Below are 27,641 nucleotides of genomic sequence, written 5' to 3' on the forward strand. Positions count from 1 at the left end.
GACTACGTGTAAAATAGTCAGATTCAGATATTATTGGATAAATCCTGGACCTTTATTCATAGATTATATGCTTTTCCAATGTACTGATTGCATTTCTGAGCTTTTGTGGGACATTTACAGTAAATCTAGGCTCTTGCTAGCCAAGATTCGCCAAGACAACCAAGCAGATAATGGTGATATGCTTAAAACTTAAGTATAATACCAAACCATGCATAATATCTTACTGCCTGTCTTTCAACCTGATGTAATTGTAGCTGTCTGTAATTAATGGAATTGGTATCTTGTAACTGTACATTTATTATATAATTATATTCTTGTGTGTGTGTGTGTGTGTGTTGGCCAGCAATGCCAAGTTTATCCCTGGGATCTGTTTCACCACAATGTCATTCAAGTTTGAAATTATACAGAAAATGTAATCATCCCAACTGTTACCTAATTGGTGACACAGTTAATTATGTAATTATATATTTCATGGACGTCAGTGTTTGAACACATGAAGCACTGCAATAGTTTACGCAGCTGGACATCATTGGTGGTCACATAACTAGGTCGATACAGAAGTGAGCAGAATATGTCTCAGAAAAGAGCCACTGAACAAAAACATGTTTATTTTAAGCAATCTTTAATGAAATAAACCAACCAAACACGTAATACATGATTAAAAACATCACTACACATGAACAAGATCTTGTTTTTATTTACATATTGTGGCTGCAACATGTCGAGAGAGAAAAAAAACCAAGATATTCAGTAAAAATTTCTTTTTTTCATTTCAGAAAAAAGCCAAAAATATAGTCCTAGACACAATCCTTGCATTATGATAAGTCAGCCTGATACAATTTCTGTTCAGTTATGTCTTTCCTCTGATTGTACCCTTTATCCCACCTTCCTCTTAGTTTTCAGGGATAATGAAATTGGACTTAAATAATGTTGTCACCTTTTGTATGTAAACCAGAAAGGAGCTCCACCAATTGAGGATTACTTTGTTAACAACAAACAGTGCCAACGATGAGGACCCAAGAAGTAAAGCCAAGACACATCAACTAATTGCCTGTGGCATTGTTCTGTTCATTATTACCAAGATAGAGGAAAAGGAAGTTTGGAATACCTTCTTACTGGGGTCCAAAAATAACTGACACAACATTGTGTGATTTTATCGCTTATAAAATAGATGACAATAAGCAGTGCTGCTTGGTAGGTGGGGAATCCATTGGGTAACCAGGGGCTGGCAAGTATGGTGCTGTGGCTGAATGGTGAAAAGTCTGATGAGATGCTGTCAGTTGAAAACCTGGGTACATTTGGTTGAAAAGTGAAACTCATAGCTCATAGCTTGCAATAACCTATATTCCCACCCCTCTAGAGTCCAGCTTTAGGTCAGGGGAAACATCAGGATGCATATAAAGACTACTGGAGAATCAAAGGGTAAAGGGTCAGGGTAAAAAGTAATTTCAGAACATTCAGGACAGACATACTGCATCTTCTCATACTGTTCCAGCAGGGCCACTCACCGAGTCTCCATGAGAAGTACAAAACAATGTGGAAAATTCAGACAGACAGCATACAGTACCACCATTATTATTGCCACTATTTCTTTAGCCAATCATTGGACTGAAATTCTGTTCAAAGAACTTTTATTTTGCATTTTGTCATATATCACAGGATTTGTTTTCTTTTTCTAGGTTTCTTTTTAGTTTTGCTTTAGTTCCAAACTTTCGATTCATGAAATGTTTTTCTCTTTCACAAAACAAATGCAGTCAAGCAAGTTCTGTATTTACTTTAAGACATTGGCGAATAATAACAGCATTGTTGCCTACCCTGCTTGTATAGATTTGTTTTCCAGTGCAGCAGTTGGAATAGTACCCTCCCAATACACAGGTTGCTGTATTTCACATATCTGATTGGCTCCTGTTAAATTCCTGTTTATCAGGATTATCAGGATAAATTATCAGGATTCTACACGTACACTCTTGGCAGACAGGATCTACCATTCTCTTTCAGCAACTTCATTAAATTGACCAATCAGGTCGTGACAAACATCCCCATTTGGAGTGGTTGGGTAGGTGTACCACTGGCCATAGTCTAAGAGCATGCATCATTATCAAAACAGTAAAAGTAAAATAATATCCTGGTGAGGAAATACAGAAAAATAAAATCCTGGTATTTTAGCCTTACATGTACCATAATTTGTTTTATGATTTCTATAATTATTAACAACTGAAACAATGTTAAAAATCTCTAAAATCTTTTGGAACAGGAACGAGGGTGAAACATAAAGCACATGCAGTGGGTCTAACGTGATGAGATACAGGAACAGACCACTGAATGTGCTGAATCTGGGAAACATCGATGAGGTCACGTGCCAGAGCCCTTCTGGTATGACATCATTTCCTGCAGATCAGTTGTGGTGGAAGGAAGTATCTCCTGTCGTTGACACGGGGGGGCAGGAGTGGGATTTGATGCTGTTGTGTTTGCTCAAGGCTTCGTCAAAGTCCAGTCGCTTGCTGTTGACGGTGATCTCCATGCAGCCATGATAGTAGGCCGACACAGGAGTGGCCGTGACAGGAAGCTCTGTGGAAGTAATGATCGATATCACAGTGCTGCAGATACAGTATACACTACCAAACTACACTGCACTACCAAAAGCACAGTAAAACCTCAGATACTAAACTAGATTTACAGACTGGCTGACTAGGTATGAAACAAGAACAGTGCAACAAAAAAAAAAAAAAAAAGTTTTTAGGGCTTATAATATAGTACAAAATATTCGTTTGTTTTAAGTTGCTGTGAAATTATCTTACCCTATTGCCAAATCTTAAAACGAGTCAGAATCTTTCACCTCATTGCCAATATGTTTTGTCTTATTCAGCAAAAATGCTTGCTGAGATCGACTTATTTTTTGCAGTGAATGCTCAATTGTGCTTTATCAGGCTTCTCATTGTTACTGTTGCAAAAGGCCAACATTAAACCAAAATGATTCCCTTTCCATTCAGAAAAAAAGTAATATTTGTAATATTTAATATGTTTTATTAAAAAGATAAATGTACCCAATTTACTACTATTGGCGAAATGCAAGTTTTCCAAATCGGTAGAAGGAAAAACAATGAGGAATTTGGTGAAGCTCAGAATGCTTTATTTACAGCTGTTAAGCCGCATGGCTGTCTAAATATACAGCACTGTCTTTAAAATGGGTCTGAAATGTAGTGCTGCTGGTTAAAGCCTGATTTAAGAATTTTTTTACTCTACAACAGATTAGGGGAATTTTATGAAATATGCTGCTGACAGGAAAAATCAGTGCTCCTGTTACACTTTAGTAGATGTTACGTAACAAAATATGAAGTAAGACAATGCACGATGAGAGAAAATAGATGGTGAGGTGAATGAATGCAAGGGGATGAGTAAATGAGGAAGGTGCAGTGGTTTTCTGTTCCATTTGTGTTTGATTTGCACTTTGTTGTACATCGCTCTGGATAAGAGCGTCTGCTAAATGCCACGTAATGTAATGTAATGTAATGTAATGTAATGTAATTTGGCACTCCCCCCCCGAAGAGATCTGCCAGGCCGAGGCAAATTTGCATATATTTTCTTCTTTTTTTTCATAGTAACTGATTGTAGTTCACAGAACCACCACCAGGTGGAAAATGTGAGCACTCTAATCGATAGCAGTGTGAAATAGTTGCAGGCTCCAACAGTAGGGGGGCAGCAGTGCCCTTTTCATCACGAGAATTGCATCACGTTTGCATTATCAGTCCCAAAATACTCGCCATAGGGAATTTGATGTGGAAGGGAGGTGCATTACACACAGATCTCTCATACCGTTCTCACAACAGTTCTGTGTGTGAAGTTAAAAACATAGACATTTGAATCATGGTTTTTTTTTTTGTTTCAATTTATACTCAACTCGGATAAAGTTTTAAATATGGATTTCTTTGTAAGGGCTGCAATTTCTCTTTCACAGAATGTGCATAAGAGAAAAAAATGTTGCGATAAACAAAAAATAAATGACATTTCTAATTGGTTTAAACATCCATGTAGAATATGCTGATTTAAGTGTTTTTTTGTCCTGAAAAATAATGCAGATATTAACGATTCATGCAGTTATTTTTTGTTGTTACAATTTAGCAGAAGTTTGCTACAAATGTTCTGTGCATAGTATTTCAGAAACAGGTATGTATGTGCTGCGTGACACACCTGGGACGCCCCCGATGAAGGTCTCCACGCCACCCTGCATGCTGGAGTTGAGGGCGGACAGCCTGGATTCCAGGACGCTCGGCTCGGCATACAAAATGGTGGAAGAGTTGGCAGTGATTTGGAGATTGGTCTCGGAGACGCTCAGCTCCAGAAGCATACGCTCTGGATAGCAGAGCATCACAGACTGCAGAGTGGCTACACGAACCTCCCCGATGAAAACCTGCAGGTCCTGGGGTAATGAGAGGGAGACATGGGGCGGGGGTTAGTTCACTGGCAGGAAAAATGTGTGTGTGGGGCGAATCTAAAAGAGGAGTGAGGACATTGTGGGTGATGGGTAATGTTGTGGGGGGGGAGGGGTGTATGGGGATGTTGAATAACTGAGTTGAGTGAGTGAAGAGTACAGAGTAGGTGATTTCAGGTTAAATGTAGGTTCTGTGCAGGGAGGGTGTTATACACAGTGTTAAATATTAGTGAGTGAGTAAATATTCAATGCAAAAAGTAAGTCAATCTCAAGAAGTATTTTAGTCTCATGATTTCTTTACTAAAAAAAAGACACCAATGACGTGAGACAGTTAGACAGACTAATTTCAAGATTTGCCAATGGGGCAAGAAAATCTTGCTTGTCAAACAAACCGTAACGTAAATATTTTATGTCTCATTACAGGACTAAAACACTCGTTAAGACGGACGTTGTTTTGCAGTGTGGGAGTACGTACCGCATCGTCTTGTCCTCGAGACTGCAGGGAGACGGACAGCGGCACGGTGTCGTTGCTGACCAGGGCGAACACGACCCCCGTGCTGCTGGACGGGCGGATGTAGAGCAACAGGTCCACTCTCCAGGACTCCGCTGCGCCTGGACCAAAGGCCAAAAACACAGAGCTTTACTGTCTCAACATAAAGAAAGGTGATGTGAGAATGTGATCCTAGAATTTAACTGCATTATGTTCATGGCTGTTTAGTGGCAACTTAAAGGCACGTTATCACTATCTATTGTGCTGGAGTGTCAATTGTCAAAAATGTTCATGCTGTATTTGCATAAAGGGAGAAAAGTCCTTTGTTCTTCTTGCAGTCTCCCTTAATTAATTTAGTCTTATATTTAAAATGTTAATATTTTATTTCTGTTACTTTTTTGCCAAATAAAACAAAATTATTGCACCTAATCCAAGATTAAAACATGTTTAGAAATACTTTTTTTGCAGTGTATATAACGTACATCTGTTGCTTAGGGTATAGCTTTGTTCAGTTCATCTCTCATCTCTGCATAGCAGGCAATGGAAACCATTATTACTCTATTAAGTCACTGGAACCTGCGGTGATTTTCAGTGTACAAAGTCCTGTTTAATTTCCTAGAAATAGTCTGCCAAAATTCTTAAAACTTACTATTTCCAATTCATCCATCTTTTAAGAAATCTACATGAACGCTGTCCTGTCTGCTGACTGGCTGGGTCGCATAAGAGCTCCAGGCCTGTTTACCCAGGTGGTCAGTCTCATGGTCATGTGCTGTAATCCATAAAAATGTGACATCAATCATAATCTGTTCCAGAGAACAGAGGCCGGGAAGGTATCTGTCGACAGGATAACCATGAAATCGGTCGGCCTGACGGAATCGGAACAAACCGCTACTCGATCAACGAGGACACCTCCCACCCACCGTCGCCAGACATTCCGCTGAATACATGGTATTCAGTCCACTGCCCTTTCTTTTGGTCAGCCGCATGCCAAACACTGATAAGCAGACCGCAGAGGCAGTTTGGCCTGTGTTAGGTTCTTTATAAAAAGTCCACAAATATGTAAAAATAAGAATAATAGCATTTATTTATAGATTTAATCTTTATGTATCCTGAGCCAAGATGGAAAGGATGAATAATACCGTCTTGCACAAGACAGACCTGATCCAAGACTCCAGCCAGTTCAGCAAGAAAACAAATTCATCACTGACACAACACAAAGCGCAAGGTTATTGGGCAATAAATCACAACCAATAAATAACCAAATACAATTTCAATCTATATAATTATGGATATGGATTCAAGTCTACCAATTCTTACAATCCTCTGTTCCTCCATCTACAGCAGCCAAAGAAAGTGCTTCCATTGAAAACATAATTTAGATGGTTTTTATTCCAGCCTCCTGGGGCCTGACATTAGACCTCACTGCTGGCTCATGACTTTAGGGCTATCTTCACATTCACCATGACAAACACAGCCTGCTGATGTAGACATATAGAAGCTACTCCCCCCAAGGAGCACTCAACCCCATTCCAGCAGTCCTACGACTCTCTGTGGGCAGGGTCATGATTTGTGTTTTTTTTGGCAGATACACAACTCACCCAGTTTCGCTTTTCTAACGGTTTCTCCCTGGGTCTATAAAGACGCGCGTAAATCACTGGCAGAGCATAGAGGGAGCTGGGTCTGCATCCCGCCCGTACTCACTGTAATTCACGTGGAAACGGGCGAGGCCCTCCCCGGGGAAGTAAGACCCTGGCTCCACCTGCACGAAGCAGTGCTTGCTCGGCTTCTCCTGGATGACCTCTTTGACCCCTGACGACCCCTGGTTCATCAGGTTCCACCCTCGGATGCAGCCGTCCAGCCTGGGGTTGATCTGCGCACACAGTCACACGCTGTACACGCACTGTACACACACTGTCACACACTGTACACACGCTTTTCACCCGTGTGTGTGCTTAAGCTGTGGTCATGTGTGGTTACGGGTGTAATGACACTGACTTTCGCTTCAAAAAATGTCTGCCTTAACAAGTGTTTTAGTCAACGATAAGACTTGAGATTTTCTTTCTCTCAAGTAGAAAATATATTCGCTTGTTTTAAGTTACTGTTCACTTGATACGTAGCTGTTCCCGTTGTGATGCAGTTCTGCGGTTTGAGCGCACCGCGATTGCTCCTGTACGTGGGGCTACCTGTGCCCATCGCTGGTGCTGTCGGTGCAGGATGGCTTTGCCTGTTTACCGGTTTGATGACGCTGTCGGTGCGGTTGGGCAGCCCAGCGATGTACACCTTGGTCTCCAGTATCCCATTGACGGAGGTGAAGAGGCTGTCAGGGCTGTTGATGCTCATGACGGCTTCCTTACTGATCTTCACACTAATACTGCGCTCCAGTTCATCCACCGAGATCTACACAGCGCAACACAACAGTTACGCAGTGCGAGGTTATGCTATTGCACACAATGTAATACAGCGACCGACACAGTCACTAAGCAGGGCACAAGCCATCAGAAATGCAGCCTGATATCAGATCGTATGGACATACGGAGCGAACACTGCACACACAGTAACCATCTAGCACAGTACACTCATATGCTGGCTGGAGAAGTAATACCCACACCGTACAACAGGGTCAGTCTCACACATACACTGCTCTCATTTACGCTCACCACACACACAAACGCACGCACACACACATTTGATTTTGTGAACGCACCCAGTTCCACACACAGTCCTCCATGTTGTGTGTACAGACGCACCACACACAGACACATTTGACTCTGAACGCACGCTCACCACACACACACACACACACACATTTGACTCTGAACGCACGCTCACCACACACACACACACACACACACACACACACACATTTGACTCTGAACGCACACTCATCACACACACACACACACACACACACACATTTGACTCTGAACGCACGCTCACCACACACACACACACACACACACACATTCGACTCTGAACGCACACTCATCACACACACACACACACACACACACACACATTTGACTCTGAACGCACGCTCACCACACACACACACACACATTTGACTCTGAACGCACGCTCACCACGTGCCACTCGCCGTCGTTGATGACCTTCCCCCCGCTGGTGACCTTGACGGAGTGCTGGTTCTTGAACTGCACCTCGATGCGTCCGGCCCGCAGACCCAGCATGAACCAGGACTCCGGGGATGACTCCGCGTACAGGATCACTCCCTCCGGATCGAACGTTCGGAAGTCAAATTCAGCTGCAAACCTGCATCAGCAGAAGGAAGAACCCAGTGACTTCTGCCCGGAGACCACTAATCACACCACGTCTGTTTGGAGCAGTTATATGTTGTGAAATCAAATATACTTACATATAATATACATGTTTCAATTCTCAGTGGTGGGCTCACACATTAAAGAACAAAGACCATTGGTCTGTAGATATATGAAACGTAGAGATCATCTAGCTGGTCCATACATTAAAGGACAAATTTTTGATTGGTTAAAATAATTTAGCGAAGCTTATAATAACCACCTAATTTTTTTGCCATACAGGATGGTGATTGGCGTGTGAGTTTGGAGTGGGTGAACATGTTCACTGTTCTCCGGACACCTACTTGGTGTTCTCTGGCAGGCGGAAGCGCAGGTAGATCACAGGTAAGCCTGCAAACTGCTCGCCCAGGTACAACATCTCCGCATCCGTGGAGTGGAGCAGCTGAACACACACCGGGATCGCCTGTCCAAAACAGCGGACGTGCTTTAAACCCACATCCTTTAGAACACAAAGCCTTCACAAACGTTTCCGGTACTTTCTCACGGGTCTCCCACCTCGCAGGACCGCCTGTCCTCCACCAGCTGCAGGCCCTGCCTCCCGTTGCAGTGGCAGGAGAAACTGCCCATGGTGTTGACGCACTGCCCCCTACAAGCCTCCTGTTTGCACTCGTCCACATCTGCAAAGACACAGTCACTGTCTCAGTCTCCTTCTCTCTCTCTCTCTCGTTGGCTTTTTTGCGTCTAACTTAAGGTTTTACAATCTTTGTTTTTCTGGGTTTTTCTGGGTTCTCAGGTCATAGAGACTCAAAGGAGTCACCCTCTCTCTCTCACATGCACACACACGTTATTAACAGTAATTCAGCCAACTATCTGGTTGATTAAAAACAAAATGATCATTCCAAAGGTTGTGCATGTACATCACCCAATTATTCCTCAGTAACATTTCATGATGTTTTTTGGTTGGATCGATTTCCGAACCGAAACCGAAACTGGGCCAAGCAGTGAAAAAATACCATTACAAAGCCCAGAAAGTGAAGCTTTTCTTTAACTCATTGTGTCCCTGGTGATGGGGTGTACTGTAGGGCCCTCCAAAGGAGGGTTAGAGTACTGCGGCTCTGTGTAAGGGGCTGACTCTCACCCTGGCAGGTGCGGGAGGTGAAGTTGTACTTGTAGCCCGTTGGACATTGGCACTCGTACATGCCCGGGGTGTTGATGCAGGTGGCCAGCTCACAGATACCGGGGTATAGCCGACACTCGTTAATGTCTGCAGGACAGACACAGTGTCACAAACTCTCTCTCTCACACACTCCTCCGGCCTGCACACACACACACACACACTCTCTCTCTCTCTCTCTCTCTCTCTCTGACACACACACACACACACACACTCTCTCTCACTAAAGTGATCTCTCTTTCTCTGTTTCACACTAGCACACAAGGATGCAAAAGCTTACACACACAGTACTCACAGGCTTTCACACACACACACACACACGCAAATGAACACACACACACACACATACACACACAAATGAAGGATAAACATTGTAAACAGTAGGCAAGTGGAACTGACATGGACAGCACACTAATACACCCACAGCTGTAAACAAATCCAGACTGTTTATAGAAGAGAGTTAAAGTCTAAGGCTCGACTTTCTGAAAACCCTTGACAGGAAATGTTTAAGCATTTTTTTTTTTTACTGTGAGGACTATACTGCCAGGGGGTTTAAAAATAAGAGATGGCTTCTCCAGTATTTCAGCAGAAGTTGTCTGAGCACACAGTGACCCTGAAGAGCATAGATCCTTCAGGGAGGTGCTGCAGAGTTACACAGGCATACTGGGGTCCTGTTTCGCTCTCACAACAGGATCCAAGCATTCCTCAAACAGCTGCTTGGACTCACACATATTTGGTTCTGTTTTCTTGGCTGAATTAAAGAACTGGCCGTGGATCAGCTGGAGGGACAGTGTGAAAAGCTGCCCTGCATTGCTGTCAGGACCACACCTGCTGCTCAGACTACTGCTCCATGATTTTTCCTGACTGGAACACATCATCCAGTTTGAAATGCACTGGATCTAGTCTAGAGAAGGTCCAGTTTCTTCTCTTCTTTTACTTCAACCCTGTTTCACTTTCATTTTGGTTTCCTCATAACAGATTACAAAGGAGAAATTACACATTACACACAGAAATCAATGGCAGTATAGCTTATCACTAAATCAGGCAATCAGGCAAATGTAGCAAGAAAAGACTGGTACACGGCACCAGAGTGGACCTTAGGCCTGACCGTACCTGTGCAGTGGATCTTGTCGCTGGAGAAGTAGCCATCCCCACACATACACCGGAAACTCCCGGGGAAGTTGTAACACTTCTGGTCACAGCCAGCTAGGAACTCCACGTCAGTGCACTCATCAATGTCTGGTCAATCAATCACAAAATTAGGTACTGTCAACATCAGATTGATCAAATGATCATATCTAAGTCAAAGATAACCACTCGACTGATCATACCCTTGTACAGAGTTCCGATACCATTCATACCTGTTCAGTCAACTGCATGTGAATATCATGAATATTAAGCAATAAAAGCAAACAATAAGGAGACAATTTTACTCATAACCAATACCTACTCTATTCAAACTGATCGAAAAACCCATCCATCACCACATGCCTCTCACTCTAATACCTACGGTCTTACTGATGCTGGCCCAACAGCCATTGACTTCTCACCACTGAATCTCCAATAATAATAATAATAATAATAATAATAATAATAATAATAATATTCAACTTTAATTATATCTCAGCTTTCATATGCAGAGCAGCTGAAAGTGCTTCATCGTAGGGAAATTGTAAAAACATATATGACTGTCATAAGCATATTAAGACATACAAAAAATAACAATAGCCTTAACATACTGCATATGAAATAAAAGATAACAATGTAAACATGGGTGGAAGAGGAGTATATTGAAAAAGGTAATAATAGGCTACTTAACAAGGATAAGGCACTAATGAAATCATAAAACAGATATAAAATGAATAAAAAATGTTAAATAAATAAAAATATAAAAATAAGACCCACCCTCGTCACAGTTTTTACCCCTCCAGCCGGGCTTGCAGACGCAGGTGTAGTCGCCCAGTCCATCGATGCAGCGCTCATGGCCGTCCTTATAGCACGGCAGAGGGTTGCACTGGTCACTGATCACTGAGAGGAAAGTTTACAAAAGCAAACGTACGGTAAACAAGGGATGGGAAAAAGCTATAGGTGCAAAGTGCTATTTCATCCATCCATTTTCTCTTGTTCCTGGTAAGGGTTGCAAGGAAGGGGGGGGGGAGCTGGTGTGGGCTTGAAGCCTATCCCAGCATGCAGTGAAATGTTGTCAAACCACTCTAGGGTCCACACACCACTCATTCACACATTCATACCTACAGAGGTTTAAAGTCTTCAATTAACCTACTGCATGTCCACATTACTATGGATAGTGGAGCACCTGGCAGAAACCCACATGGACATGGCTGAAACATGCAAACTCCACGCAGAAAGGACGTTGGTCAGGATTTGAATGCAGTACTTTCTTGCTGTGAGGCATCAGTGCTATTCACTGCACCACTGTACCGCCCAACCCTATGTCAGATATAGCTGTAACATTAGTGTTCATACGTGAAAATAAATATTCAAAGCAATGCATGTACACTCAAACTAGAAAAAAAAAAAAAGAACAGTGCACACACCCAAATCCCTTCTAAAGCCAGGCTGCACACATACGTGGCATACACACGATTACATGACTGCACAGACGGGTAGCAGGCGTGCTCCTCTGGCTGTTCAGACACTCACGTTTCACACATGTGCGAAGGTCAGCGGGCCCAGAGACCGGGGTATTGATCCCTACACGGTGCGACCCTAAGCATGCTGATAAAGACAGAGACGCCATTATCAATCAATACAAACTCCAATACACACAGCAAATGTCCAGTGGAGTACATATGAGTTCAATAGGGACCATATGTGTTCTGTAAGCGAAGCTTGAACACTGAACATTTTAGTGTGCGGTTCTTTTCCTGCATGACGAGAATCAGGGCAGAATCAAATCAGCAGACGAAACTTGTGGGATAATTTGTCATTCTATAATTTGAAGTGTGTGCAGCATTATTGCTACTCAAAGTGATCAAGCTCACCAATCCATCATCTGGGTAAAATTATTCTTTTATTTAAGAATTTTCAAGAAGAAAATAGTTTTCTTACAGTAGTCGCTAGTCAAGGGGTATCTATTAATTGGCTGAATGACAAATTACAGTCACATACAGTATAATTTTGTATACAAATTGCAATCAGGATAATTTGCTAACTTAGCAGCTAGCCTGGCTGTTAGTATTGATAGGTAGACCCAGTATATGCCAGACAACTGTTAATGTTAATCAGTCTAGCTAGTTTTAAATTTGATTGTTGATAATAAATATCAATAGAATAACAGTACATGAACAGGAAGCTTTTGGATACCATTCATCAATTCAGTATTGGTTAGAGCTGCTAGGGTGTAATTGTAAAAGCATGTGAGTTTAGTAGATCGGTTGGAACATCAGGTGTCTGATATTCAAAAATGAGAACTTACCTACATAGTTGGGATAAAAGTACTCCTGTAAGAAAGAGAGGTCAATGAGGCAGTGTTTGGGAGTCTGACCACAGTTAGCAGATGTTCTGCATGTGCCCTCCAAAATTCTCTGAAAAGTGGGTCAGTGGGTCTTCTTTATTACACCATCATCTTCGGCACAAAGATCCTTCACATTTGTAATGACTTGGTGATGACATTAACAAAAACACTATAAACATGTTATGTGACAGCCTGATAGTTATTATATGGTTAGGGATATAAAATATCTCAAATAAATTTTCAATGGCCGAATATTTTAAAGGCACTCAAAAGGGAAATAATGGAATAAGTTCAACCTCAGAACGGCAATTTGTGAAGGATAATTGATTTCCTTCTTTTTAGATGCACAACTGCTTGTGATGCATTGAAAAAATCTAACCAAACACAGAAAAGTCGCTTAGCTTGTATGTGCACATACAGTAATCAGCAAAAGAACCATCCAACCCCAGTGAGATTTTTCACTGTCCAGTTTTTTTCACACTCAAATGATCAATATTTGGTATTTCAGCGTAAACACTGACATTGCACTCCACAAATAATCTTATACTCTGATATAGCTATCCACAACCTTTGCCCTTCAGTCCAGTTCAGGAATAAACCCATCTCCCTTTACCACATCTAACCCCATCATTCTGGCCACTACGAATGACGCCGTCATCCCTCTTGCTGCGAGCAGACCCCTGTTTCCACCCAAACAGTAAATCTAGCCATGTAAACAAGCACAAGAGCGGAATGAAGTACAGCACACAAGCATGACGAAACAAGCAAACAGCAGAACAGAGGAACGGTTCAATGACCTGACATGGCTCAGTCGCAGAGATAACTGCCCTATCCTGTTCGTCTTACGTGCCGTCTCTGTACCCACGCAGCCTGGGAGGTCATGTGATCTGCTTCTGAGGTGAAGTGAAGGGACATGCTGGAGGTTGCGCACTGCAAAAAATTTCTGTCTTTTCTTGTAATGAGACTTTTTTTTCTTTCTATGAAGTAGAAAATATGTGCTTTGACTTTTTGCTTGAAGTGAAATTTTCTTACTCCATTGGCAAATCTTGAAATAAGTAAAACTGTGTCATGTCATTGGTCTTATTCACAGTCTTAGTTACAAAATACTTGTTAAGACTCACAGTCTCAGGGTCGTTTTCAAAGACTTCCCGTGCCTCTTCTTTGTTGCACATCTCCTCGATACACTCTCGCTCCAGATTTCCCTTTTTGCTCTCCTCAAAGAGCGCATTTGCCCGCCGGCGGCGTGACAGGAACTGCGATGCTGTACTCTGCGTCAAGACTAGAGCACAGAATGAGCACTGCTACAACACTCAAATTCACACAGTCCATTACAGTGAATGCTGACCACTGAGGGATACCAGGCCTGATAATAGGTTTAACATTTCGAGATCTTAGAATTTGAAAGTCCTAACTGACATGAGTTGTGGCATAAATAGGCTATGTTCATTTAAGATAAATTATTATACGTGTGAAGTTTTACACAAAAATTCTGTTGTATGTTGTATGCAAAATTTACTTTCACTTTCGTATGTTTGAAGCTCCATATCTCAAAAACTCTCAAACCGCAGATAGAACCTTATAATGCCATGGTCATGATTTGCCATCTTTCTTTGACCAGTTTTGTTGTGGCTGAATTGAGCAAGTCTCCTGCTGCAGCAGGTGTGCTGCTATACTGTTTCTGACCAGCATGGATCAAAGACCTGAGATGCGGGTCATAGGTTACTGTCGGGGGCAACACATGAGGATATGGGTGCCATACCCCGCTGGGAAGGAAGTTATGGAGACAAACACAGGGTTATGAAGTCTTCCTTCAATGAAAGGTATGTTATAACTTATTTAGTACAAACATTTTATCTTGCAAGCGTGACACTGATGAACACAACAATAGGCTGTGCATGATGTTGTACCACAAGTTGCAGGCTACAAAATGCACCCATTTAATGTATTCAGTGACGTAGTTCAATCATTACTTTGGCCATTATGAAAATAACAAACTTTATATAGATTAGCAAGATTAGCCTATTTTTGCACTGGGACTTATCTCCCCACGTGCTGGCGCCTATTTAAAGCCTGCGCAACAAGAAAAAGGATATTCGTCAGCGTGGGGAACGTCATTGTAACGCTGAATGAACTGCAGCTGATACCCACAGAGATACATAGTTAACGGAGAAATTGTAAAAATATATGACATCTGACAGCTCTCCAGCTGAATGAGAACCATTGCAGCTACATTAGCGGGCGCTCAGATTACAACGCGCTACATTCCGTAATATTTGAAATTTCTTTGGAATAAACTGTAACCGTTAGCTACTTCGACTGACAAAAACAGATGAACACAAACGGCTAACAAAACACATTGTAAATTAAATTCAGTCTCTACAAGCTGCTAACGTTGCGCAAATTATTCCCTAATCCAATCAGGACGGAACAACAATTGTTTATAAAACCATTACAATTTGAAACTGCCAAAAGGGTCTCGTGATAACTTCAGACATTTCAACGTTTACTAGTGTAGCTACTTACATCGATGGGCATCACAGACCGCGACAAGCAAGATTAGACAGCCTACGAGTTCGCCCAATGCCGATTTCTTTCTCAACATAGTCAGTCCGCTCCGGTGAAGTAGGCCTCTCAGTGAACTGTGAGCGCGTTGTTGGAACAGGTCTTACAGGTCTGTAAGAGTTCTTTATTCTTCCCGAAAATGTTTTCGCTAGTTAGATGAAGAGGGCTGGGACAGCGCCAAGAGCGCGGCGATAGGGACCCGACAGAGGGAGCGCTGTACAGCCCGATCAGATTCCCAATGCTCACACAGCGCATACATTTCAATCTGGTGAGTCTTTGAGCTGCAAACTGTGAACAGGATACAGAATACTGCGTAATTCTCACAACAAGCATTATAAGCCATAATAAATCACTTGCACTGGGACTTTTCTCGACACTTAACGATTGCTGTAGGAGCTTTCAAATGGTTGCTTATGTGTACATTTAACGCAGTAAGTTTTTCCATTCTCGTGGATATATTCATTCACTTACAGAATGGTGTTAGTAACCTTGTTGTAGCTTGTTTTGTAGAATTCGCTTTGGTGCCATCCTGTGCTTGTAGTTTTAACATACCCACCTCTTTCGACCAGAGGGAAAAAGCGTAAAATTCGTCACATGCAGTATATCAAACACCGTCACGTAGATGCCCACGCTACAGGTCTCAAAGGTCCTTGCTTCATGATTATTCTTTATCTCACATTTATCTTTTTTCTAAGTAGGGTATCTATAGGGTCTACGGGAAAGACGCATTATTAAGGCAATTACATTTTTAACGATTTGTGACACAAGTGCAAACATGAAAATCTTGAAAAATAAATTATAACATGTTTTGCAGCCCATAAGAATGCAGAGCGCACCTGTGTATTTTGTAGTGTACCCTTTGTATTGGGCAGCATTGTGCTCAAACTTTTGTGGGCATGTCATCACTCCCTTTCTTGTACTGGCCCCAAGCTGCACCACTCCCCCTTTCCATGACTTGAATTATGAATTAATGTTAAAGACAATAATTACACCACCACCAAAGACGAAGTCTTTACACCACAATAAGGAGAAAAAACACACCAGACCACAGCAGTAGCATTAATATCGCATTCATTTAGCAACTCAAGAAGAGTTTTTTTTTAATCAACAATTTCATCAATACTTCTGTACATTTATCACAAGCCTCTCAGTACGTTTGATATATTTATATAAAATACAAGGATAATCACTTCTGAATATGTTTTCCTTTTGAGGAGGTTCTCAGGGAGCTTCAATCACAGGCTCGCATAGAGTGGCCGAATACAGGTATCGCGAAATTTGCAAAGAGAATTTTGCACATCTGTAAAATTGATGGTTGGAGATTGTTATTGCATAATGTGCATCATGGGGGCCTACACAGTATAAATGCATTGCTTTTTTTACATGGTCCTCAAAAGGAAAACGGGTTGAGCAACAGAGAAAATATTCTGGCAACGTGTCATATAACAAACTGTCTGCATGGGTTAACACAAACAACAGCTATCACAACCTCACGGGAACATTGGTACAGTGCAGTGGAAATATTGTGCACAGAGGTAACTTGCAGTACACTGTACACAGTAAGGGACTTAGAATGCTGCTGTAAGGTTGTAGCAGCTCCCTAACACGAGTGTGGCATGCTGAGGGCGTGGTGTTGAGCTCCGGTCTCCACGGTTCATATGAAAAACTGCCCCGTTCCGTAACCCAGTAGCACACTCGAACTACAACTGTCTTTTTCTTTTAAAACACTGATCTGATACCGTGTGCAGCACTCACTCAGACACTCGCATGCGCTCATTCACAAACTCAGTCAGCGACACTTACAGTAGACACACTGCTTCACGTATGACCACTGACCGACACTTGCGCTCTTGCACACGCGTGTGCGCTCAATGTTTTCTCAGTACAAACAGCGGCATAGAAAATTATCAGAAATATTTCACTGTGTAAAATACAGAAGTCGGAGGATGAGGGATAAAGACCAAGCCTTGATGTGTTCCAGGTGTCGGCTCGTCAGCCAGTGAGGTCGATCAGATTGTTTTCCCAGTGGACACAGCGGTTCTCTGGCTCTCATTGGTTGTCTCTCAGATGCAGTGTAATGTACATGGGCCACTCTGTCAGTGGCAGTCTCATGACAGGCTTGAACGGGGATTGCTTTACAGAAAGGTCAGCACTTTCCGCCTGTTTTTAACAATTGTATCACACAAAGAAGTGCATTTGTAGCACAGTGCCCAGGGTGATGAGGCACTCTGCTACACACTATGTACCATTGTTAGGTCACCGGGTATTGACCAGAATGTTTCACAGCAGAAATGGTTTAAGGAATGATCACAAGGGTTACAATAGACAAATAGACTTTTTTTTTTAGGGGAAAGGACACAAAAATACTGTATCAACAATTTGCCTGCAGAAGGTGCAAGGACGCTGGTGCAGAGAAGCAGTCATCTGTTATTGAAACATCTGATAAATATATAACAAGTTCATGCGATATATTTATATATATCACAGGTTCTGTGGGTCAGTCCTGCATACCACCTTTGTGTGTGGGGTTGCTTGTCTCATTCCCTTTCAGTCCATACAGAAAGCATAAACAAAGAACAATAGACCAGCACAGGTCTTGTGCAGACTTTACCCTCATGAACACAGGAAATGTCTATGGGACAGTGTGTTTTGTGAGTTTGGCTCCAGAGGCTTGTGGGGCAGCACCTGTGTGAATGTACAGTACACACAGGTGAGCCATAGCCCTGATTTCTTTTAAATGGGATTTTAAACAAATAAACAAACTGTTGGAGTGCAATAGGGATCTAATTATCTAATTATCTATAAAAAAAATGCCAGGATCTCACAGACGTGAGAACTTCAATGCAGGCATTCACCACTTAATTAAGAACAGCTTTCTTCCTGTAACACTGGGTGAATGAAACATTGTCTCTGTGGACCTGGAGTTTAGTTACAGAGACTTTTGAAATACAGTGGAAATATTAACATTAAAAACATTTCCATAAAATACAGTTTTAAGAGATCATTTAACTGATCTTCCAAACAGATTAAAAAAATCATAATAAAACAACATTTAAAATGTGACACGAGGCAGAATTACATCATCCGGGAGTTCAGGATGATTAAAGTGCAGGGCCACTGTCACATCCGGTGAAAACTAGTCCTTTCGCGTCATACAAGAGAACTCCAGTTAGTTTGACAATGTCTTCCTTCTCTGTCATCCTTCACTTCTTCGGGTTCTTGTTGAAGGGTTAAACGGTCAGTCCACTACATAAAATTCCCTTCTTCGAGAACCATTATGGGATGTCGCTGGCAGCGTGGTGGCCCTGGCGGTGCCTTGGCAACTGCAGGTGTGGTCAAATGGAATATGTCGAGCTCTCTGACTGTTGTGGGATGTAGCACTGGAAGCCCTTGTCTCCAATGGGATGTTCCCTGTTAAGAAAGGCAAGAAAAATTATCTTTACACTGATGAACTGGTGCATCAAGTTCTTATCAATTTCAATTCTCAATTTTATTTGTACAGTGCTTTTTACAGAGACTGTCACAAAGACGCTTTACAGAGTAATAGGTCAAACACATAGTAAAAGGTCAAACACATGCCAGATCCTCAACATAATACAGGAGGTAACCACCCCCCCCCCTCAAATATGCCTGAAATTAATATCCATTCATTGTTTCACAATATGTGGCATGTAAAGACCTTTAAGATTAAATATTTATGACCTTGGAGGCATTACAACCATAAATTATGTTAAATTAATCCTTCATGAGATAGTTCAGAAAAGCCTTCAGAATACCAGCAGCGCTGTGGAAATAAAATCATTCTATGACAATTTTTAACTGATCTTACACCTTAATATTTGCTGTATATATATATACACACACCAACAGAGCAGTGCTGTCAATGAATGGGTATGGTAAGCGAGCGCTACTGTACTTCATTGGTGGACATATGATGTCAGAACAGCGTGTGAGCCTTGATTAACAGACCAACTTCAATGAGCGCTCTATCCAGCCACAGTCGCTCAATAGTGAAAGAACAATGGGTGGCCAGTGGGCGCACGGACACTCACTGGCTGCCGTATTTGGTCTTCTTGAACTTGTCCCGCTTGTACTGAGTGTGCTCCTGCTCTAGCGACTGCACCGCCGAGATGATCAGCTTCAGCGTCTTGTACGTCTCCTGGGGGTCGTCGATGACGAAGCTGGAGTACTCCTCCTGCTCTGGCCCGTCGTACACCGACTTACTGCCACACGCCTCTGCGGCACGGAGAGAAGCGTGAGACGGACACACACGCCGCCGGCGCACGCTCGTTCACACACACTTCCCATGCCTAGTGTACACGGCAGGAGTTTTAGTCATGACGTTTGTTGTTTTCTTTTTTCTTAAGAAAATCCCCAGTCTTTGCCCGATCGCTGCGTGCACCTGCCTCTGACAGTTTACTGTCAACGACGGTTAGAGGCTTAATCATAGCTCTCCTGATCCGGTAGTCTGCTACTCTGGTTAGAACTCGTTTGATTTTATCACTTACAAGTCTTTAGGCATGCCTCATGTAGTGCGTGACCCCCTGTGAACAATTGTTAAGTGTGCGCATTCCTAGGATGGAAACAGCAGCGATTTTTATGAGAGATGGTCAATAAGTGTGCTGTCTGTCGTTTTTAGATTGTGTTAGGATTGTTAAGGTCCTGTAGCGTACACAGTCACGCGTGACCTCACCTTGCATCTTCACCAGTTTGGACATGTAGGTGCTGTAGAGGGAGTAGATCCTCTCTGTCTCTCGGTCTCCGTCCACATCCAGCTGGATGTTCGCAGGCAGGCCGCTGTAGCCCAGGAGAAATTCACGTGTAACTTAAAGGCATAGTATGCAGGATCTTTACCTTTAAAATATTGTAATATAACCACGCTCAGTCATGATGCACTAGCAATCTCTGTCTTAACACACATTTGCCTAACCCATGCTTCTCTGCCTGTATTTCTTTTCAAATGTGTTTGAGATGTTTCTAGGCTTGACACTCTTTTCTTTGTGGGAAGGAATGGGTGTGGCTACAGAGCAATGGCGGACAATGGTAGAGATGAAAAAGCACAAGTACAGTGAACAAGTACAGTGAAGCCAACAGGACTTCCTCAAATACCAGAGTCAGCCTTGGAATTAATTTTACTGAATAGCAACAGCGATTGAAAACCAAATATAGTAAAATGAAAACTACAAAACGGATATAAGATATCACATATTACAGGGGGCGGCCTGTAGTGTAGTGGTTAAGGTAAATGACTGGGACACGCAAGGTCGGTGGTTCTAATCCCGGTGTAGCCACAATACGATCCACATTGCTGTTGGGCCCTTGAGCAAGGCCCTTAACCCTGGATTGCTCCAGGGGAGGATTGTCTCCTGCTTAGTCTAATCAACTGTACGTCACTCTGGATAAGAGTGTCTGCCAAATGCCATTAATATAATATAATATAATATAACAAATGGAGGTGAGAGGGCAGGTTGAGGACAGAGTTGGTTTATTTGGTTGCAAATTCAGTACCACCAGCAGGGCTAAAAATCCTGCATATTATGCCTTTCACTCCATTCATGACTGAATCCAATTGTTACTGTTGTTCTATAAGTTCAGTAATTGTGTTACAGTTATCGCAGCATGTTTCTAACATTCTGTCATTTACTTTTATTGTTTGGTCGTTTGTGGTTTTGTTTTCATTTATTCCTTGCCAAGTTCTTTTTGGCAATAACAAAAAAATCTAGTCACAAATATTCCCACTGAGCCAACAAAAATAAGGAAAAGCCTGAAGCCACCCACTGTTCCTTCTCACTTTTCAGTCCAGCAGCTGTGCGGCCCTTCTGTGACAACTGAGGCCTTGACCTGGGCTGTTTTTCCACCATGGAAATGCCATTTTAGGAAAACACAACTGATCTGGGAAGTGACTTATCATACTGGGAATTCACACCGTCTATTTATCAGGTGGTTATAGTTAACTTGCAAGCCGTGGATTGAAAATAAATAAAAATAAAGTACTATTGAGGACAGACAAGCACACAAAGCTCTTAAACTCTGTGGCCTACTGCAGTGTATCTTAAACTATGGGATGGGACCCAAAACGGGTCATGGGAGTGTATGAAGTTGGTTCTGGAGTCTAGTCCATTAGGCTTTGTTAGTGTATTTGACAGGTTCATTAAAGGTGCCAAAAGCTACAAATTTTGGTCCCGGTATTAAATAGTTAACCAATTAAAAAGAACCAATAGCCTACTGAAATTGTTTCATTAAGGCTTTGGAACACCACCCAACATGGCTCCCCAGCTGAGTGAGCAAATGAAAGAGGGAAATCAGAAACTCACTGCAAAAAAATAGTCAGTCTCTGTAAGTACTTTAGTCATATATTAAGATCTTTAATTAATTTGAAATCTTCTTTGCTAAACAAGACAAACTAGACAAGTGCTGCCAATGACATGAGGCAATTTGACTCATTTAAAGATTTGCAATGGGGTAAGAAAGCTTCACTTATCAAATAACTTAAAGCAAGATAATTTTTTCTTGTTTTTTAAGTCTCTTATTAGGACTTAACATTTTTTAAGACACCCTTTTGTTGCAGTGTGGGGCACTAGTCGGGAGGGCCCTTTGACTCACCCTGTGCAGGGTGTGCAGCCAGGGGCAGTGTCGGCCGAGAGCTTGCAGCACAGCCAGTGACTGTTGAGGTAGGCCGAGGGATGGTAGGTGCTCAAGCGTTTGCGGTTGCACTGGCTGACTTTGGTAAGGATGTCGATCCAGTCACGTGCCTCCACGCAGTTATTGGCCTGGATGTAGAGCACTCTCTCTGGCTGGATTACCTGGAACATCTACAGGGAAGAAAATACAAAATTACCAATCACATGTGAAGGACTGGACCAGAAAAACAGACCTGTCTATAAATACTGGTCTAGAACACATAATGACAAAGCAATGAGGATGTCGATATGAAAACACCTTATACAGTGGGGCTCCAGAATTATTGGCACCCCTGACAGGCAATGCACAAAAAACACTTTTTAAAAATAAACAATATAATATAATTATTGAGATATTGACATTTTTCGGACAGGTTCTCAATATTTGGATAGTGAGACAATTTTAAAGGGCACTCAATGTCAAATAAAAGCTACACATTAATTTGCATCCATCTGGTGTAAAACACTGTCCGAACACTTACAGACCTCACTGTAAATTATCTAATAAAGGGGTGATTCATGCCATCTGTTACAATGAGTTATTGTCTGAGCCTAGTCAGCAGGCCTTGTGGATTTCTGCTTTCAGTGAGTCAGGCTTGAAACATTCTGGTATGTGACTGTTAAGGAGGGTTACTGTGTTGACTCTGTTTTTATGACTAGGGATTCCTGTGTTTGATCAAGAGCAGATTGAAAATGGCTGTATTGACAGTGTCTTTGTGAGCAGGGGTTGCCATGTTGGACCCGTGTCTTTGTAAAGGCCCTGTCGGAAACAGTTCACCATTGGGTATATAAATGGATACACTGGATGAAAAAGTAGGCAAAATGTTCTCTAAATGTAGTGAACTTAAAATCCCTGGATGATACAGTAAATATTTCCAGCGTTTCCCTGAGCGTGGCTGCGCCCAAAACGGCCTCCTAACTACTGTGGCCTGAGGGGACTGTTACTGCCTATGTTTACGAAGGACGCTTGGGTCTCTGCACTGAGAGTGTGTTCTTACATTTTTCATCTTGAAAGACTCCTCCTCCAGTCGCTCCACTGCCAGGATGTTCTCAATGGGGATGCTGCAGAGAGCTGCCTCACCTGCAAACACAGTGTTACACACACTAAATGGGGCTGTGTTGGACACATTCAACCCTAAGGCACATCTAAGGCTAGTGGTGATGCATGCCAGTCTAAAGTAGGGATGGAGGTTTTGCGTATATACCACAGTCTCAATCAACATCAGTCAGGATCAACATGGGGTGATCAAACACTGGATTATGTTTTCCTGCCAGTATTCTGAAGAGCCGGCTTTAAGCCCCTTTAAGGAGAGGAGGATGCTCGGCTTTGAGGGAGGGGGATGCAGGGGGTAGCTTATATAAGGGGGGGGGGGGGGGGGGGTGATGCTGAGGGTAGCTTTGAGTGTGAAGAGGATGTTAAACCCCTGCAGACCTGAATTTCTTCTCCTCACTGCAAAACAAGTCTGTCTTAGTAAGTGTTTAGACTTTAAATCTTATATTTTTTCTCTCAAGTAGAAAATGAGAGCTTGTTGTAAGTTGTTTTGCTTGTGAAGTGAAATTCCATTACCCCACAGGCAAATCTTGAAGTGAGTAAAACTGTCTCACTTCATTGGCAATCTTTTTGTCTTTTTTCGCAAAAATAAGATTTTAAGTCTAAATATACTGTGAGACTAAAATGCTTTCTGAGATTTGTATCTCTTTGGTTTCTGCAGTGCTGCTGTGTGGACGCAGGAGATAAGTGTCACACAGCACAACTCCCCTAGCTGGTACACTGCACTAACTGGCCCAGGGCCTAGACGCGTTGGCTACCTCTCCCAGGTCTTTGAATTGCTTTGAGATCCCTGTATGTCCTGCTGTTGAAGGGTGAGCGCTGTGCAGTCACTCTGTAGTTGAGGCCATGTACCTACTGATTCACCCTGTGTAAGTATAGGCCATTTGACTTTCCAGTGCATGGGTTTGTTCCACATCTTCAAACCAGCTAAGAAGGGGGCCCAGTGGCTGTTTCCCAGCAGGAGTGTTAATCACAAACACATGTGAAGCTATAGTTGGAACCAGTTCTTTCTGTACAGTCGCCAGCCCCTGAAGCCACTCCCAACAACCATTTACCAACATCAGAGGTCGCTCACTGGGACTATGTTTCCCAGAAACTGCAGAAACACCAAAGCTTGTTCATTGGAACTACATAACTGAACGACCACACACTAAAATGAACAACCTGCTCACTGGGACATTACTCAACATCTATGCACCAGCACAACAGCCTTGTCACTTGGACTACATTGCCCAACAACCACCCACTTACACAAGAGAACACTCACTTGGACACCCATTAGCCTACAAGCGCCAAATAACCAACCACTGCACATCAACACCATGCCATGCCCACTGAGACTACATTACCCAACAACCACACACCAACATCAGAGCTTGCTTGCTAGGACTTCATATAATAAAGCGCATTGTAAATTAGGGAGTAAGACATAATGGATGGATAAGGTGATTAAAAAGAGTCCCAACAAACCTTTTGAGTTACCTTTGGTTTTATGATAGGTAAACTCGTGATTGGTGAGACGAAACCACCTCTTCTTGAAGTTTTTACGTCCAAAGCGATTTCTCCCCTGAGCCCTTTTGATCATGAATCTGAAGGATGAGGAAAAGAGGCACAGAGAGGGTGGAAGGGAGAGAGGTTAGCGGTCGATATTCAGCTGCTTCATGGTTAAACTGTGGATCTTACGGATTGTGACCAGGTCGTATCGCCGGAGGATGACCTTGACCGTGTATGCCACGGCAGCATGGCTGGACTGATGACACTGTTGGGATAGGACTGTGGAGGAAGCGGGAAGCTGTGGTTTCCCAGTGTGACCACAACAGGACCAGAGGTTTATTTTTTAGTTATGGTCGACCTCATTCGCCCCATTTTGGATGTCACCAGCTTGGCCGGTTGTGGTCACGTTGAGGCGAACTCAAGAGTCTGCATGACCCTGTGCTGATGGAGGTGGCAGTCTGCAGGGACACTATGGAGGGGTACGCACGGGGAGCCACAACGTCACACACAACTCCGTACTGAGGACACAGGAGTAAAATATACTCTGGCTGCTAAACCCTACACTGTCAATTTAGTTAATGTAACACACTGTGTTTTAGGGATGTAAAATATTTTGGACGTAAAAAAAAGTAGCTGAGTAATAAATCCTTTCATGGAATGGAGGAAAAATCCTACTGAGCACAGACAGATTTTACTTAAAGGTTTGGGCAGAAGCTTTATCTTAATATACACTGCTTTCCCAAGAATATTTCCCCCTGATGGTAGATATCCATTTAGGCAAATGCTGGGGCGATCCACTAGCTTTTATTACATGGATCCAGTTATCCAAAGTGACGCACTGTATCATTAGTAAGAATGACAGCCTTGTAAAAAGTGGTGTGAGAGGAGAACCTATGTAAAGTTAATCAGAATAAATGTGACTTTTTTGGCAGGAATAATTGGCCGTTTCCAGGGCGGGTACGTTGGGTCTGATTTGCCAGGAAAATGTGTCACATACTGTATGACGGAGATCATTTTTAGTTGAGCAAAGTTTTGCTTCAGCTCATAAACATTACGAAGGTAGAGTTCAGGCTTCAGTTATTACTTTCTGAATTCAACAGATGATTTTCTTATATGTACATGATGAACCGTAAGCTTCTAATTTCTGGCAAAATAAGCAGCAAATGGACATTGGCTTGTGATCTTCTGTCTCCTCACTGCACAGAGCAGAAGCAATGGGGCCTCTCTTCCCCACCATTTCATCTGCTTTCTTCAGGAATAATGTCTCCAAATGACACTCTTTCCTTGATACGCATATGAATTGGAGCCAAGATGGCCACCTGTATGAAGCATGCCATGCCTAACTGTGCTGTCAGCCTCAAGTTTTCATGAATTTATGTGTGTGGGGGACAGGTACGGGGTTAGGGGGGTGGGGAAGTGGAGGGATTGGGGGGGATCAGGTCACAGCAGGGTCACATGGTGACAGAGCCAGGAGCTCACCTGCAGGAGCCCCTCCCATCAAAAGTCTTAGCTGTGAGTTTTACACTCCTGCAGCCAGCAGAAGAAACACAGGGGTTCAGTCAACAAGATCTCTCACCTCTCACCATGTAGGCATCATCACTTGTTAATACAAAATAAAAAAACATGACACTGCTTAACACTGCTGTCATTACCACATTTGCTTACTTGAATGCCAGGCTTTTTCTAGAAAAACTACCCTTCTGTTATTAAAGCAGTTATTAAAACTGTCTACTAATTATATATTATATATCTTATCTCCACTTGCTTGTGTTTATCTTTTTTCCCATGGGACAAGTCGTGAAAATTAGTGCTATGTGTTTGCATCTGTCCCTACTCAGATAAACCATAGTAAAAAAAACTCTTAACTCAGAGTAATGACTGCAATGTAATGCATTTGTCATCTGTGTCTCACCCTTCTTTCAGCATGATTGGCGTCTCGATACTCTTTTGGTCCCACCGCCCGGAGGACGAGATCAGGTCCAGGAACTGAAGAGAGAGGCGTGACATGAACTACAGCTCGGACAGAGAGAGCAGTCTGCACACCCCGGCCGCTCAGAAGTCAGCTTTCTAACCACAGGCACCGGCCTCCAGAGTGAAGAACAGCTCATCCCGATGTGTCATAGACGGGAAACACTCACATTTTTCACCGCATCTGCGTATTTCTGCTCATTGAAGTAGTCATAAAACGCTGCCATGTAGGACTCTTTGAAATTGGCCTGTGGGGTGAGAAAGAGGGAGAGCAAGAGAGAGACAGTGACAGTGAGAGAAAGCTGTTAATAAGGTACCCCCCCCTTTCAAAAAAGACAGAAAAGCCTCAATTTCCTCAGCAGAGCAGAGCCATGTGCCTGGGTGTGTGAGATGAACCACTGGTGTGACCCGTTTCTTTAATTTACATTACATTACATTAATGGCATTTGGCAGACACTCTTATCCAGAGTGACGTACAGTTGATTAGACTAAGCAGGAGACAATCCTCCCCTGGAGCAATGCAGGGTTAAGGGCCTTGCTCAAGGGCCCAATGGCTGAGCGAATCTCAATGTGGCAACAGTAGGGATCGAACCACCAACCTTGTGGGTCCCAGTCATGTACCCTAACCACTATGCTAGAGGCCGACCTATAGCGTTCGGATTTCCACCATCTGAACGCGAAGCTAAGAGAAGCATCTCAAAACTGGAGATGACACCAGCTGCAGACTCACAGATTTAGATTTGGCGAGACTCCCCAGGGTCTGTATGGTCTTGGAGATGAGAGTCAAGGTTCGGGAGGTACAGGGATCCTGTAGAGAGATGCACAGGTGAGTTCACTTAATCCCTCCCACACAAAATCTCCTTTAGGCGGCGCATGTGTACTTTGCTTCACTCTGAACTAGCACACTGCTGCAGAACAGTGAAATAATAATATGGCCTGAGAGGCAGTGCTGTATTCAGAACAAAAGCTCCACATAGTTGGCCACGGCAGTTGTGCTGTACACTGAACCAAATTGGATAGATGACTGACACAAGCTCTGGCCCCAT

The 27,641-nt window shown here is 42.8% G+C and overlaps 2 protein-coding genes across 4 annotated transcripts in view; both read right to left on the reverse strand.

Moving 5' to 3' along the window:
* Positions 1-605: 605 nt before the first annotated feature.
* Positions 606-15,606, reverse strand: pros1 (protein S). Of its 3 annotated transcripts, XM_061227170.1 has the most exons (16): positions 15,364-15,606; positions 14,357-14,977; positions 13,962-14,119; positions 12,802-12,910; positions 12,027-12,101; positions 11,271-11,393; positions 10,479-10,604; positions 9,330-9,455; positions 8,747-8,868; positions 8,536-8,654; positions 8,000-8,186; positions 7,152-7,316; positions 6,621-6,789; positions 4,905-5,041; positions 4,189-4,417; positions 606-2,568 (listed from the first exon to the last, which is right to left on the reverse strand). In XM_061227170.1, the coding sequence occupies exons 2-16, from the start codon at positions 14,382-14,384 to the stop codon at positions 2,396-2,398; spliced, it is 2,046 nt and encodes a 681-aa protein (XP_061083154.1). In that variant the 5' UTR covers positions 14,385-14,977; positions 15,364-15,606; the 3' UTR covers positions 606-2,395. The 3 variants fall into 3 exon arrangements, with proteins under 3 accessions (XP_061083154.1, XP_061083153.1, XP_061083155.1); XM_061227169.1 differs by lacking the exon at positions 14,357-14,977 and having other exon boundaries at positions 15,364-15,605; XM_061227171.1 differs by lacking the exon at positions 14,357-14,977 and having other exon boundaries at positions 12,802-12,826; positions 15,364-15,603.
* Positions 15,607-16,456: 850 nt separating this feature from the next.
* The window catches only part of rasa3 (RAS p21 protein activator 3), a 52,491-nt gene continuing 41,306 nt past the window's right edge, over positions 16,457-27,641 (reverse strand). The window contains 9 exon segments of the mRNA XM_061226351.1: positions 16,457-18,813; positions 19,455-19,638; positions 20,096-20,199; positions 22,006-22,214; positions 23,081-23,163; positions 24,616-24,722; positions 26,540-26,613; positions 26,766-26,843; positions 27,326-27,403. Of these exon segments, the coding sequence (XP_061082335.1) occupies positions 18,738-18,813; positions 19,455-19,638; positions 20,096-20,199; positions 22,006-22,214; positions 23,081-23,163; positions 24,616-24,722; positions 26,540-26,613; positions 26,766-26,843; positions 27,326-27,403 (993 nt within the window). The 3' untranslated portion in view covers positions 16,457-18,737.

This window comes from Conger conger, chromosome 17, assembly GCF_963514075.1.
Source record: "Conger conger chromosome 17, fConCon1.1, whole genome shotgun sequence".
NCBI lineage: Eukaryota > Metazoa > Chordata > Actinopteri > Anguilliformes > Congridae > Conger > Conger conger.